Genomic DNA, 15,496 nt, shown 5'->3' on the forward strand with positions numbered 1-15,496 from the left:
GGAAGAATTATAAAATTTTTTGCCAATGATGATAGAGGAAGCGAACGGAATTGCAATTAGGAATGTACTTTGTAAGGAAGATGGAAAAGATGGCAAAAAAACAGCGTCTAGTTGAGAAAATTCTAATGATTCAGGTAGTAAACAGAGACGTGATTTGTCAAAAAATGTTGCAGATTTAGAAATTGATTGGGACGGTAATATTAAAAGAGTTATATATGAACAGTTTTCTTATTTAGTTAGATATGACTGGGTGTAATCTCATCATCTTCCCTTAACTTGTAGGCCTGTGATGTGGTATCTAGCAAACAAAAGACTATTAAACAAAGCATAAATCTGATTTGAATGGAAGAAATTTTTCATTATATTTGTTATAGCAATTATGAAATGAATGAAGAAGAATTGTTATAAAAAAATAAATAAAAAATTAGTTGGTTCTCATGGACTTTTATGAACATTTATATAATAGAAATGTTTCTTTGCATTATAAGGTGTAGAGTCTTGCTATGCGGCTGCCTTTTTGTAGGACATATATTAAAAAAATAATAAAAAAATAATTGTATATTTTTTTTTTTTGTTAGTTAAATTTTTATAAGTTAATATTTATTTTTTAATGCCTCAAAATTTGTTTTTAGATTTAAAACTAAAATCTAGGGATGAAAGGTTAATCTTTTAGAAATTTGTATCATTTAAAAGGGATTCGATCATCATAAATTTAGTGCTAATGCTTCAAATTTAATGCTAATAATTTAAATTTAATGCTAATATTTCAAATTTAGATTTCTTTTTAATATCTATTTTCTTCAATTGAAAAAAAAAAAAAAATGCCCACGTCAAATTTGGCAAACGCTGGGATGACCCCAGACTGCCGAAAATCTCAACTCTAAAGTGTATGTCTCAACAAAAATGCATCGTTGAGATTTACACAATATAAACGCGGAAATAAAAAGAAACATTTTTCTTTTTATTTTTCTTCGTTTCACACAACTTTCGGCTATCAATTGGGGAGACGTAAAAGAGAAATGATTATTGGCACAATGGTTCATATTATGCTGATGCCATTATTTGCCTTTACTCTTCCTATGATTCTCTTTCTGTTAAGAAGGCAACAAACTAATCTTTGCTGTTACTTTTGTCGTGCAAGTTTGTGCGTCATAAAGGACAAGTGCACCCTTCGGACCCATTGATGTTTGATAATTGATGCTTCAACTTAAATCACCACCGTTAATCTCTCAACCTCCTTCCCACCAAATTATTTTCAAGCAAAAGCCAATCTAAATGAGATTTTTTTTTTTTTTTTTTTTTTTGGAAGAATACCTTACCTTTGCTATTCTTGATTGTTTTCCTTTTGTGTTTGATCTTTTCTATGAAGTTGTCACATCAAGACAAACCCACTAAAGGAGTTGTATAATAGCATCTAAGAAGACAATCCTTTTATCAATGGTTTCAGTTCACACTAATTTTTACATATATAATGGTGTATATGTTGTTATGTGATGTACATAGTTCCACGTTATTAACCATAAAAGTGAACAAAACAAAATGTTGCATATTTTTTACAAACATGCAATTTAGTTTGAGTTTCATTTTGTATTTTGTATTTTTCTTGAAAAAAATTTATGTTGTTCATTTCATAAAACGATAGCAATCTACTCTAACAAAACAATATCATAAATACAAGTAAGAATGTCCTCTATTCAAACTTGGTCTACGACTTGTTTAACTAACGCTTTAGCTAAACCATAAGTAGAAGAATTTACCTCCTTTCGACATGAACCATCTGCCAAACACGAACCATTTTAAGCACATCACTGGCTAATACCTTCCATTAATTGTCCATAATAACTCCAATTTTGAACACTAATTGATTTGACAACATTAAATATTTTTGAGTGCATCATCCTCCAGAACTATTTGTCTCAATCCTAGGTCTCTACAAAACTCTGCAGCATATAAAACTCATAAAGGTTCCACAGCAAAAGGTTCAAAGTTCACTCAATTGGTCAAGCTTTTCACCATTGTAACATCTTTTTTATTTATTTATTTATTTTATTGAAAGCGGGAGAGGGGGAAAAGGGTCTCACATCTCCTTTATGATCCCTTATTATAGCACCTAGCTCCATACGTCCAATAGTCTTGTCAATCACCCCATCCTAATTAATTTTGTATATATATATATCAACTTTTATGAAACTTCTTCTCCCATGCTCCCCAAAATGATAAAAATAAATAAATAAATAAAATTATACAATATGTTAAATTGGTGGGGCTAACAAGGACAAAGGACTAAGAATAAGGACTTTTAATTTGGAGGCATCACAACTCCTTTGCTTTTAGAATACGCAAAGGCCAAGCTGGGCTAACCCTCTCTTGAAGCAATTTAATGGGGGGGTTTTAACTCCATTGAGTGTACCCCTTTTAATCATTTGTTTTTAATAAATACTATAATAGTCTGAGCATAAAATTAATGGGTTCAACTTCGATCATTTTATTATACAATTCTTGTGGAGGAGATTTCGAATTTGAATCTTATTATTTGTAACAAAAAAATATATATATCATGTAAAATAGAAAGAATAAAAAAGAAGAAGAAAAGAACAAAAGAGAAATGGATATAATCCCTTCAGATGCCATGACTTACAGGCAACACAAGTAATTATAGGCCCTGTTTGTCAATGGCCCTGGAACGGTACTGTTCCAAAGTTGGTATTGTAGCCTTTTTTTAGGGATAAGTATTTGATTGGTTTTAGTGAAAATGTTTTGTGGGAAAAAGTGAAAAAATATATATATTTTATATGGAAAAATGTAAAAAATTTGTTTTGTAGTGATTTTTTTATTTAAATAATAATAATAAAAATAATTGATGTGATATAAAAAGTAGAGATGTTGAGATTAATTTTAAGGTGAAAAGAATTTTTTTTAGGGATTGAGGGAGGCCCTGGAACAGTACCGTTCCAGGGCCATTCGCAAACACACCCATAAATACTCATCTTTCACTTTTACATCATTGGGTTAATGTGACAGTGTCCATCAACCCTTAAATCTGCAGTGTTTTAATAAATGTTGATTCAATAATTAATGAGCACCGTCACATCAGTCCAATTATTACATATTATTTCAAATCGCACATTTTAAACTCGCTAAAATGTGTTCAATTCTTTTTTTTAAAAAAAAAAATCCTGAGCAAATAAGGAAGTGTTATATGAGATTAAAAAATCGAAAAAATTGGTGGGTTCTCATCAACAAACTCAAAATTGTAAAATTATGGCGATTAACTGCTCTAACCGCTTGTGAAAGCTATCTGCTAACCGCCTATATATAAAGGCATGATAAAGGCACAATTTTTTTGCACAACTTTGGCTCAACCTTTCTCTTATTTTTTATTAAAAAAAAATAAAAATAAAAATAAAAATTTCTGAAGCAATAACATCCTATGTGGTTCTTTTTTTATTTGGTATTATTTTTTTTAAAAAAAAAATAATACCAAATAAAAAAAAGGAGATGTTATTGCTTAAGATTTTTTTTTTTTTTTTAAATGACTATATAAGGGAAAAGTTTGGTCAAAGTTGTACCAAAAAGTTGCGTCTTTATCATTTCTTATATATTAGATTTGTAGGGTCTACCATTAACTTATGTGAGATTTACATAAGTCTACAAGTAATGAAATATGGGCCAAATTGTTAGAGATAAAGATCAAGATCAAGATCCACAAGAGGAACCACGATCACGTTGTATTACCTATAAACTATTAGAGATAAAGATCAAGATCAAGATCAATATCCACAAGAGGACTACCACATTCAAGAAGGAGATAGTATTTATCTAGGAAATTACTTTGTAATCTAGTTCTCTTAGTGAGATTAGATATTTATGGAGATAGTATTTATCTAGGAGATTACTTTGTAATCTAGTTCTCTTAGTTAGATTAGATTTTTTTTTTTTTTTTTTTTTTGAGAAAAAACAGAAAAACTTTATATTTATTAATACTCAAACTGTAAATGTTATACACCTTTCAAACTCTGTACAAACTCTATATATTGAACCTGAATGTGTGCTGTTTAGGTATTCAAACAATGCGGTTTTGATTTTTTTTTTTCATTTTAAAAAGTGGTTAGCGGATAATAGCGATTTCCTCTTATTTAATAACTGCTAATCAAGTTGTTAGTAGAGACAGTTATTGGATTTTACTAACTGACTAAACGGTTGTGGTTAACGGTTTTAACCAATAACCGTTAACACTAACCACCTTTCCACCCTTATGAAAAACAGTACTAAAAATACAACAAAATAATTGGAAATGTGAGAAAAATAAATAAAAAAGACCCAATTGTCTTTATATTGGACTAAATTAAATCAAGAGATGGGCTGCACAAAGTAGTAAAATAAGGGGAGTGGTACAAATCACGAAAAGTTCCTCAATCCCATCCAAACTCTCTTTATGTAAAGAAGAGGCACGAAAAATAAAGACAAACTTCAAAAGGTCTCTTAATCCAACCCGAACCCCTCTATGCAACTACAACACAACAAAAATATAAAAAATAAAGCAAAATATAGACCAGTAAAATTCTATTTATTGTTACCAACAGCTTTTAATTTGAATCAATGAAATGACATTTTTTGAATCATTTATTATGATCCAATTTATTGCAGTCGAATTTGAATTAGGTGCCATAAAAAAACTATAAAATATGTGTTATATTATTTTTTTCAACTGTATATATTTAATTTTACTCTTTTTTTTTTGGTAATATAATGATCTCATGGTTTTACCGCCAATAACAACATTACAAAGCAAATTACAATTATAGAGATTTTGGACTAACAATAACAAAATGAGATTGGTCTGTGCCCGTGGGCCATGGGTCGGACCCACTGAGGCCCGCGCTACACTACTGGTCACCACCCCAACACCCCATTTTCTTGTTGGTTGTTATTTCTTTCTCCAAGGAAATCGAATATCCGAATATTAAACGGAATTGGTCACGATGAGTAGGCAGATTGGTTGCTTTTTCGTTTCCAACAAGTTTTTAAAATTTCGGCCCCCTATTTGCGCGTGGGGCCCTACCGTGACGTCAGCCCTCTACTCTCTCTTCTCCTATAAGTAGGCAACGAAACCACTCCCCTGAGGTTTGAAGCTAAAAGAGATCCCTCTCTCCTCCTCTCTTTCGAAGTTTCTCCTTTCTTTTCGCAAATTCAAAGAGTGAAACAGAAACTGTACGAAAGCAGATGGAGTCCAACAGAGCTGCCGAGACTATCAAGTTTCTTTGTAGCTATGGCGGAAAGATTCTCCCTCGCTATACCGACGGCGAGCTTCGTTACGTCGGCGGCCTCACCCGAGTCCTCGCTGTCGATCGTTCTATTTCCTTTGCAGGTTCGTGTTTTTCGCTTCTAGCATTGATATTTATTTCAATTTCGTTAAATCTGTTAGTTTTAGTGAACTTATTTTGTTTCTTTTTAGCAGAATTAATGGTGAAGCTTGGAGAATTCTGTGGCTATTCTGTGAATCTGAGGTGTCAGTTGCCGAGCGGAGATCTGGAAACCCTAATTTCAATCTCCTCAGACGAAGATTTGGCGAATCTCGTTGAAGAGTACGATCGCGCTTCGTCGTTGATGTCTCATCCTCTGAAGATCAGAGCCGTCCTTTCGCCACCGACGTCTCTCAAAAAAATCTCTCCCCCTCCGTCGATGACTCCGAGCGTGAATTTCTCCATGCCTGGATCGCCGTTCGTATCCGTTGATTCGTTGAAAAACTCGTCACCCTACCGGTTCGTCCCGCGGAATTGTTTGCCTGCGGTCGGGTATCCCGCCGGCGCTCGGAATTGCTCCGGAAAAGCCTATCGGTATAGCCGCCATGTCCAGGATAACCCTAGAGTTTCGTCTCCGTATTATGTTCCTCACTGCAATTACTGGCACTGAGGCCCCTAAAAAAAAAAACGCATAGTTAATGAACCTATACTAGCAAAGAAAAATTGATGATGACGAAGAACGAAGAACTTAAAAAAAAAAAAAAAAGTGAGTGTATAGTTGCGTTGGATATTGTGATTGATTATGAATTTTGAAGGATTTGTGGTTTTTAAAAAATCCTTATTGAATGGAGATGATAGATGAATTTGTGCCTGCAACTTTTCTGCCCTGGCCGGGGTTCCATATTCGCTGCAACTTGTTTGTTTGGCACAAAGATGAGCCCGTTAGGGTTCCGTCATTCGCCGTTAATCTGGACAAGGCCGCGTTCTTTTCTGTTTGTTCCACGTACTCGTTTTTTACAGACGTGAATTCCAGTCAGAGGTCTTACTGTGTCAAACTGTGCTGTTGACACGTTCGGGCTTCAGAGTCAGTCGGCCGAGTTGCTAACACGTGTGAGTTTTTCTGTTGTGTATAAGATTTTTTATTTCTTTATTTATTTGAATTAATTTGTATTAATAAGCGTGAGTTGTTTTCTGGTTTGCAGGTCAACAAGGGAGGCATCAGATGCCATTTGGCTCCTTTGAAGGTTCCAAGGAGAGCACTTGCTCTGAACTTTCTTTCTGGGAGACTATTAACTTGTCCCGAAATTAACGGCTGGGATTGCTTAGTGGGAACGATAGAATTTTATAGGCAAACGTGAACTTAAATATATTCATGGAATTACGAAATAATCTAAATTAATTATTAATTGAAACCCAAAAATTTAATAGTTAATTGAAGCAAGATTTGACTGCTTAATTTAAACCCAAGGAAGGGTTGAAACCTTGACTGTGTAAAACATGAATAGTATTAGTATACAGTGGTTTGAAATGGAGGAAGAAAGGACTCAAAAGTAAATTCCAAGGCAGAACTTTCTGTCTACTTCTCGAATCATGACGAAGGAATCGTCATGAACACTTAACACTGGAAAAGAGAAAGAAAAAGGGGAGAACTTTCTCCCAACTCTCGGATCGTGACAAGGAATTTGTTGGTTAAATGATACTAACCTGAATTTTATAGGAAGAGGAGATGGAACATAATTATAAGATCTCTAGTGAAAAATAAATTGTCATGATTGCAAGATTATGAGAGAATTTTAAATATTTTTTTCTTTGAAATAAATTTTGACCATTTATTTTTTAGGGATAAATGTAAAATTGGTCTATATGGTTGGCCTAATTTACAAATCACTCCAAGCGGTTCAAAAAATAATTTATAACACCCAGGTATGCTAAAATAACATTTTACTCTCTAAACTCATTTTCCGTTAAATGACTTAACATAAACCGTTACATTGTCACATCACACCCAATAAAAATAAGACATGTGTTCTGTTTTTATTTCTGGTTTTAAAAAATGACAAATAAGTTTTTTCACTTCATTTTAAGGCTCCAACACATACTCCACATCAAATTAAATAAACTTAATCCCTATATATCTCCTGTGCCGCCGTCGTCTTCATATTTCCCAAACAATTTTTGTTGTCATTTTTATCTGCCTCTGAGATTTGGGCATCTGCGTTTTTTGGCAGTGCTTTCTATGGAAACAATCTCTCCCTTTCTGTGTATTTGGTTTTTTTTTTGTTTTTGTTCTTTAGCAAGTGCTTTCTGGTTTGTATTAAATAGATGTTGGAAGATGGTGACTTTAAAAAGCAAACCGTATGTTCATCTCTTTAAAAAGTGATATCTTTTTTGAGATATGCAATTTATTTTTTTTTTTTTCTTTTGTGGGGTTTGTTTTTAGTGTTCATGTGTAAAATGGTGCTTGTGCTTGTAGGAATATTCATGTGTGGATGTAAGTCTTAACGGAAAATGCAAATGAAGACGACAACAAGAATCGTTGGGGAAAACAAAGACGGTGGCACAGGGGATATAGAGGGATGGATCCAGCTTACATGTAGTTATTAAAATAACAGTATGTATCTTGTAATTTAATCGTCGGTCAAAATTGAATCTTAAAGTTGACTTACTTTTAGAAGCTTTTAATATGAGAGAGAAAATGAAGAGAAATTTTAAAAAATTCAATCTTGACCGTTAATTAAACTACAACATACATACTATTATTTTAATAACAACATGTAAGCCGAATCCATAGAGAGATTAGGTTTATTTAATTTGAAATAGAGTATGTGTTGGAGCCTCAAAATGACATGAAAAAACTTATTTGTCATTTTTTAAAAGCTTAAATAAAAAAGAACATGTATCTTATTTTTATTGGGTGTGATGTGGCAATGTAACAGTTTTCGTTAAGTCATTTAACGAAAAATGAGTTCATAGAGTAAAACGTTATTTTGGCCTACCCTAGAGACTTATAAATTATTTTTTAAACCAAAGGGAGTGATTTGTAAATTAGGCCAACTACATGGATCAATTTTGCATTTATCCCTATTTTTTATTTGGAGGCAATAAAAAATTATTTTTAAGGAAGCAATGCTTCCAAAGGAAAAAGGAAAGAATTGAAAGGGACTAATCTAAAATGAAATCGTGAGCATAAGGGTTTGCATCTCTAAAAACCTTTGTAGCTAACCAACTAGAGGAAGTTAGGATGAAAAATAAAATATTAGAGATGGTGACATTGCCATAAATTTACTATTGTAGGGGCCAAATTAAAAATATAACAAATGTAATTTAAATTTTTTTTTTTAAAATGAATATTTTTCAATTGCAACGGTTAGGTTTCCACGGCTAGAGTTTTAGAATTATATTCTTTAGCAAACCTTTAAGATTTGAAGTTTCGTCATTAAAATTTAACGGTGTATTACTTTTTAAAATGTCAATTTCTTTTATTTTGAATAAATAGTTTTTAATTTTAATGTTGTGATTCATGGGCTTAAATTTTTAAATTTAACTTATAATTACATAAGAGACAAGAGCAACAAATAAACAATCATAGAGTAGACACACACATATATAAGTAATCATGAAATAAATTATATATAGCGTAGGAATAGTGATTTTTGGCACATCGGTGTGCTTGAACAGTAATCACACCGGTGTTAAAATATTATAAAATATTATTAAAATAATATTTGAACAATTAAAAAAATAAAATAAAATAATATTTTGACATCGACGTGCTTACTGTTCAAGCACGCCGGTGTGCCAAAAATACTACTCATAGCGTAGACACACATATATTTTCTACAAGCTAATTTTATATGAATCTTATAATATTCTCGAAGTAGCAAATAGTGCTTGATGGGTGATGCAACCAAAATAATATATCATTTTTGCCTTATATACCAACTAGAAAAAGAAGATGGTTACCAATAATTCAATAAAAAACTTTAGAGTGATTAAAAAAAAAAATAATGATTTTCAAAAGACCAAGTGAGCCTCTCTTAAAAGTTTTTTCTTTCTTTTATTTTTTTAAATGACAAATGTGTAGAGGCCATTTTCAAAATTGTCTTTATATATACATATATATGCTTGTGGGGGCCATATACCCTAACGTGGCTCCGCCATTGATTAGAGATAATGCGAAAATTGTGAATTCATAGTGATGATACATGATAAAGTAAATCACACAAGTGAGCTTAGGTTAAGTCGAGAGAGCCTACAAAAGAAGGTAGGATAAACGAGAAGGCTTGGCAGCTGCACTAGCAAGGAATGCCGATGATATTTAAGTCAGTAAAGGGTTCTAAGAGAGGGGAAGGAGTTAAGAACAAAGAGCAATGAGTGGGTTCTAAGAGAGGGGAAGGAGTTGAGATCATAGAGCAATGAGTGGAATGAATCATACTTGGAAATGGCCGTCACTTCCTTCTTTCGTTGACTGGTTTCTTACTCTATAGTCTATACTTTATTCACTTTCTCATTGTGTCACAAACTGCCTTTACCGTTTTCTTGCTTTCACATATAGGTGAAAATGTGGTTACGGTTAGTAGTTATTAGCTAAAATTGCTAACCGTCTAAGTAGTTAACTAGTGGTTAGGTTATTGAACAACTGCTAACTGCTTTTTAAAAGAAAAAAAAATCAAAATGACATCGTTTCTACGGTAATATAGTAATACCATATTACATATGACACCGTTTCTAGATTTTTATACATTTTTTATATATTTAAACATAAAAACAATGTCGTTTCATGTATTTTTATATATTTATATATAGGGTTAAATACTCCAAACCCCCTTGGGGTTTCCCAACTTTATTTTTTCTCTCATAGGGTTTCATTTTTATCACAGGAGGTCCCTGTGGTTTTGATAATAGACCAAGTTAGTCCTCCGTCAGTTGACCGTTAGTTGATTTAACGGAATTCCATGTTTGACACGTGGCACTTACTTAGTTTTTTAAAAAAAAATTAAAAAAATGTATTTTCTTAAAAAAAAGAAAAAGAAAAAGAAAAAAGATTGGGGGTGGCTGAAACCACCCCCAGTACCCACTGGGGGTGGTTTCAGCCACCCCCAGTGGGAGCCTAGGTGCTACTGGGGGTGGCTTCGCCACCCCCAGCTCCATGGGGCCGAGCCACCCCCCAGCAAGTACTAGGGGTGGTTTCGCCACTTCAATCTTTCTTTTTTTTCTTTTTTTTTTTTCTCGTAAAATACATTTTTTTTAATTTAAAAAAAAATTAAGTAAATGCCACGTGTCAACATGTGATTGGTCCACGTGGAATTCCGTTAAGTCAACTAACGGTCAACTGACGGAGGACTAACTTGGTCTATTATCAAAACCACAGGGACCTCCTGTGATAAAAATGAAATCCCAGAGAAAAAAAATATAAAGTTGAAAGGGGTTTGAAGTATTTAACCCTTATATATATAGGTGCCCACTTTCGGCCCGCTATTTTAGCCCTACTTTCACCAAACTTGTTCTTTCCGTTTTAATTTTATATGGCTGAAATGGCTCACGAAACTAAGCACACCACTGTGGAATCATCTACCTCTATCAAGCAAAACGTTCGTCCTGCCTATTTAGATGCATTCGTAGGGAGTAGTTGGCGTTCCTAACTGACGGACTCAAATGTAGACCACCTTCGTGTGAAGTATGCCTTAAGCAGGAGCTACTAAGCTATTAAGTCTCATATTAATTCATTATTAGGTGAAATTAAACTTTATAAGTGATTTTAGAAATCTTCAAAATATAACGCTTTTCCTAAGCGTTACACTCCATCTCTCTCTCTTACGAAGAATACACTCTCCAAAAAAATAGAAGAAGACAAAGGTTCAGAAACACCAGACATTCAAGATATGAGATTATTTCAACAAGAACAACTTAAGAACCGAGCTAAAAGACTAACCAAAACATTCAAGAAAAACATAAGGTGGTGTGAATTCGAGCATGAAAATGAAAATGACAAAGCAAAAGGAAAACAGAGCGGGGGTTTCAACCAAAAACTCCCTAGATTCCACTGGAATTGAAGTCTAAAGGCTCAAGCTCTTTGGTTCTTCGCCGAGAGTTCAAGCCACAGATTGAAATTTCAGTTGAAAAGATTTGAAATCTATGTGACCAATTGTTCTTATTAAGTACAAGCTATTAACAGAGCATGTCCTAGCATATGGATACAAAAACTCAAGGCCATAGCAATGCACACATTTAGAATCTTCCAAGAAAAAAACAGCAAGAATACGAGCACTGATATACACAGCTTTTTCAACCTGTCTCTTGCTCAAACTCTTCACCTTCAGATTCCTCTGCATTGTCAGCATCATCATCATCATCAGCATTATCATAGTCTTCTTTAACATTATAAACAGCGCTTCTCCCGATCACAATCAGGTTGCTATTAGTCTTGCTGATTTCATTACACTGCAAAAGTTACATGCATCATCGCCACCGAAAATTAATAAAAATAAATAACAATGAAAAATCAGAGGTGTAATACTATTTTATGTAGAGGTCACCTTGGCATTCTTATTTAACTCCCCCATCCCAAAACAATACAAGAATGACATTAGAAGATTTACATGGTTAACTCCCCTGATTGTAATTGGAGATTAGACTAAATTTTTTGAAAACTCTGAATAATAACTTATATTTAGAATCACAGTGAGGGAACCTTCTTAGAGAAAGAAAGAGAGATTGACTGATATTTTGAGGTGCCATGCTTTCTGAGGAAGTGAAAAGTCCCAACTATTATATAACTTTAAATAACAACAACATCAGTATAACAACTAAACGAAGGAAACAATTAAAAACCAGATGTAAATCCCTAGCGAAGACAGTATTGACAACATCAGTATCACTGACTTGTTGCACTCTTCCAGAAACTCCAAATGTTGATCCCCTTCATAACTTACCTTTTTTGGGTCACAGTTTTCTACCTGTGATCTGAGTTGCCAATATGTGGTTTAAAACAATTGCACTTCACTTACCTTTTCAGCCTCAATTCATTTAAATTCATATGTATAACTGACGTACCTCAATAAGAAAGTTAGCAACACTATTACAATCTGAATACATTAAACTTCTAAACCAAAAGGAAATACAATTAGACCTCACGTGGATAAAATGTAATTTCCTGTATTATTTTCCAACTTCAAACTCTTCCTAATGAGTCATGACACGAAAATGCAGAAAACTACCCAAACTTCTCTAGTTAAACCAAAACTTATACTCATCAAATTACTCTCTGTAGGAACTTGTGTAAGATAAACTTCAACTCAAACAAATGAAAACCCTAGAACCAGAGCTCTTTTTCTAGAATCCATGTACAGTGGTTTTAATATGGACCTCCATCCAGTAAATCATGAATGACCCAACTCTTAGTTCTGCATATTGACTCCCCATAGACAACCTTGTCCTCAATTCCAACTAATCATCTTCGCAGCCATAGTCCATTATGTCTTGTTTGGATCATCATCCCAATTGTGGATCAATGTTTCTAAGAACACAATTATATCATTCACAAAGAGCGAGAGCGGTACAACATTACTCCTGTTGAAATAAAATACTTATGTAGCACATAAGAAAGTGGGAATAATTTCATAAAAAGTGCCTATCCACTCTTCTAGCTTGTTCCATTTCTCTTGCTAAGCTACGACATCCAACAACTTGCATTGGGGAGTAATTTAATGCTCTGAAATACACTTAGCAATCAGATGGAACATCCAAACTTCTACACTCCCAAGCAACCTATCACATTTTGAACTCAGCATGTAGAGATTTTGGCATAATCAAATCTCAAAAAAAAAATTAAACAAAAATTCCAGCTAGATCAAGAATTTCTTGTTAGACAATTGAGCAGAGAGCAAAACCCATTAAGCTATAGGTTTACAAAACCTCTCAAACTCATAAAGCAAATCTTTTAAAAATCAGATGTTTAAATTAAAGCCTTTTTCACACTGTAACTTCGTACACAACGTTGGTTTAAATAAACTTGTCTTTCAAATGCAAATCCTGCTAGCGAGTTGTCCAATTTCACTGAACTCTCTAATATTAGAACGGCGACAGAAATCACCAACTGTTGCATGGGTATGCAATTTCTGGTCAAAACCCAGATGGTAAATGTTTGATTAAGGGCAAAAAAAGAGGAGGGGGAAATAAAGCTGTTAGGGTTTGGTTTAAAAGAGTACCTTTTCTTCGAAATCGGACTCCTCCATGGCGAGGAGGAGCTCCTCGTTTTGCGGTTGGGGCCACTGATAAGGGATCGAAAACGACGTCGGAATCGTCCTCGTCGACCACGAGTACTGCGTCATGAACGCCGGGAATTGTAACATTTTCTTCTCTTCACTTGGGGCTCTCCTCTGTTACTCTATGGACAGAAAAGCCAAACAACCGCGCTGTTGTCGTTTTGAGTTCGGCCTCCGTCGTTGTTGATGTTGTTGAGGGCCGTTGGATTTAAGGCCGACGTGTTCTCGTTCTCTGTTAAAAATGTATATAAAAAATTATTTAATATACTCAATTAAAAACAATAATTATGTTACAAAAGAGAGAAAGGAAATTCGAACTAGTGACCTCTGTTTCATTAGGCGTGGTCCCAACTGATTGAACTAATTACAATGTCATTCTAATTATATCACAGTCATGTAATAAGATATTAAATAATATTTATTATAACAGGTTTTAAATACGAAAAATGTTATTTAAATACAAAATCAGTTTTTTAATCAAGTAAAAAGAAAAAAATTAATAGCTCATTTTACTGTCACGTCATTCTAATTATATATTAATGTTATATCAGCCTGCTGTATAACATTTCCTTTCAAATATATACCTAAAAATAGTTGTAATTTGTTTGTCAGCAACAATGTATAAATTGATTTTTGTGTTTATCAAACATCGGATGTGTTGTTTTTTTTTTGGTTGGTGTTTTGCATTGTTATGGTTTACTGCGAATGTATGTATATATATATATTGACTTCAATTCCCTGAATCAAATAGATTTTCCTTTTATGATGTTTTGTTGTTTAGGGTTTCCCTTTGATTGTGGTGACCACGAGCCACCCCTTTAGTAGCATTTAGTTGTCTTTAATAGAGGGTTGTCTTTAATAGAGGGGTGGCTCGAGGCCACCCTAATAAAGAGGACTTCTCACAACTACCCTAGTCATGGAATAGGATCACCATGGACCGGAAATGATCCAATTGATGGTGAGGATGGCCATAGGGGTCATAAAAACGTCACGTTTCCTACTCATTTAAAAATACTAAAATATTATTTAATATTTTAAGAATAAATAAAAATAATATATATATATATATATATATATATATATATATGGGTCCTCTACAATTCCCCAAGGTCAAACCCAATACTTTTTTACTTTTTTTTTTTTTTTCTTATTGGCTATTGGGGTGGCCGAACCATGCCACCTTATTTTGTATGTTTTGAGAATAGGACTCTTATAATTAGAAACTCAATCTACAAATCACAATTTTGTATCAAGATTTTCTCTTTTTGAAGTAGTAAGAAGCTATTTTTATAGTCTGAATTAAAATTTAAAAATTTATTTAAAATTTATAGAAGACATGTCACCATATATAGTATTAAAATATAACAAAATACAAATTTGAACCGCCAAAAAAAAAAGATATGGATCTGCAGCTCAACAATTCACAAATGTATTTAAACATCTTTCACTTTAGGAATAAAATTACTGAATATCCCAATTTCAAAATAAAAAATTGCTCAAAACTAGGTAAATCAAGGAAATTAACAACGTGAGAAAAAGCAATTGATTCCTCAATCTGGTAAATACAAGACCCAAGAAAAGTACGTAGTCCTCCTAGACTCCATTCCCTATATGATCTTCTCCTCTTTTCCTGATTCCATTTTTTTTCAAAAAGTTCTAGAAAAAAAAAAAAAAATAGAGAGAGAGAATAATAGAAAGAAGGGTTAAATACCTCATACGTCTTAGGGTTTGTCAACTTTTTTTTTTTTTTTTTTTGAGTTTTATTTTTATTACAGGACCCCCTGGAGTTTTGATAAAGGACCAATTTAGTCCATCCGTTAGTTGACCGTTAAGACTGACACGTGGATCAATCAGATGTTGATACGTGGCACCTATTTAATTTTTTTTAAAATAAAAAAAAAGGTATTTAAAAATAAAAAATAAAATAAAAAAAATAAAAAGAAAGGGAAAAAAGTGGAGGTGGCTCTTGGCCATTTGGGGGTGGCCTTT

At 33.3% G+C, this 15,496-nt stretch overlaps 2 protein-coding genes across 2 annotated transcripts; one reads left to right on the forward strand and one right to left on the reverse strand.

Annotated features, from left to right (window-relative positions):
* Positions 1-5,142: 5,142 nt before the first annotated feature.
* Positions 5,143-6,881, forward strand: LOC132175701 (protein PAL OF QUIRKY-like). The gene is made up of 2 exons (XM_059587722.1): positions 5,143-5,368; positions 5,459-6,881. Exons 1-2 carry the CDS (start codon positions 5,224-5,226, stop codon positions 5,911-5,913), a joined length of 600 nt encoding a protein of 199 aa, XP_059443705.1. The 5' UTR covers positions 5,143-5,223; the 3' UTR covers positions 5,914-6,881.
* Positions 6,882-11,287: 4,406 nt separating this feature from the next.
* On the reverse strand, positions 11,288-13,714 carry LOC132175462 (uncharacterized). Its single transcript, XM_059587415.1, has 2 exons — positions 13,451-13,714; positions 11,288-11,684 (listed from the first exon to the last, which is right to left on the reverse strand). The coding sequence occupies exons 1-2, from the start codon at positions 13,592-13,594 to the stop codon at positions 11,529-11,531; spliced, it is 300 nt and encodes a 99-aa protein (XP_059443398.1). The 5' UTR covers positions 13,595-13,714; the 3' UTR covers positions 11,288-11,528.
* Between the last annotated feature and the right edge of the window lie 1,782 nt (positions 13,715-15,496).

This window comes from Corylus avellana, chromosome ca3 (genome assembly GCF_901000735.1).
Source record: "Corylus avellana chromosome ca3, CavTom2PMs-1.0".
Lineage (NCBI taxonomy): Eukaryota > Viridiplantae > Streptophyta > Magnoliopsida > Fagales > Betulaceae > Corylus > Corylus avellana.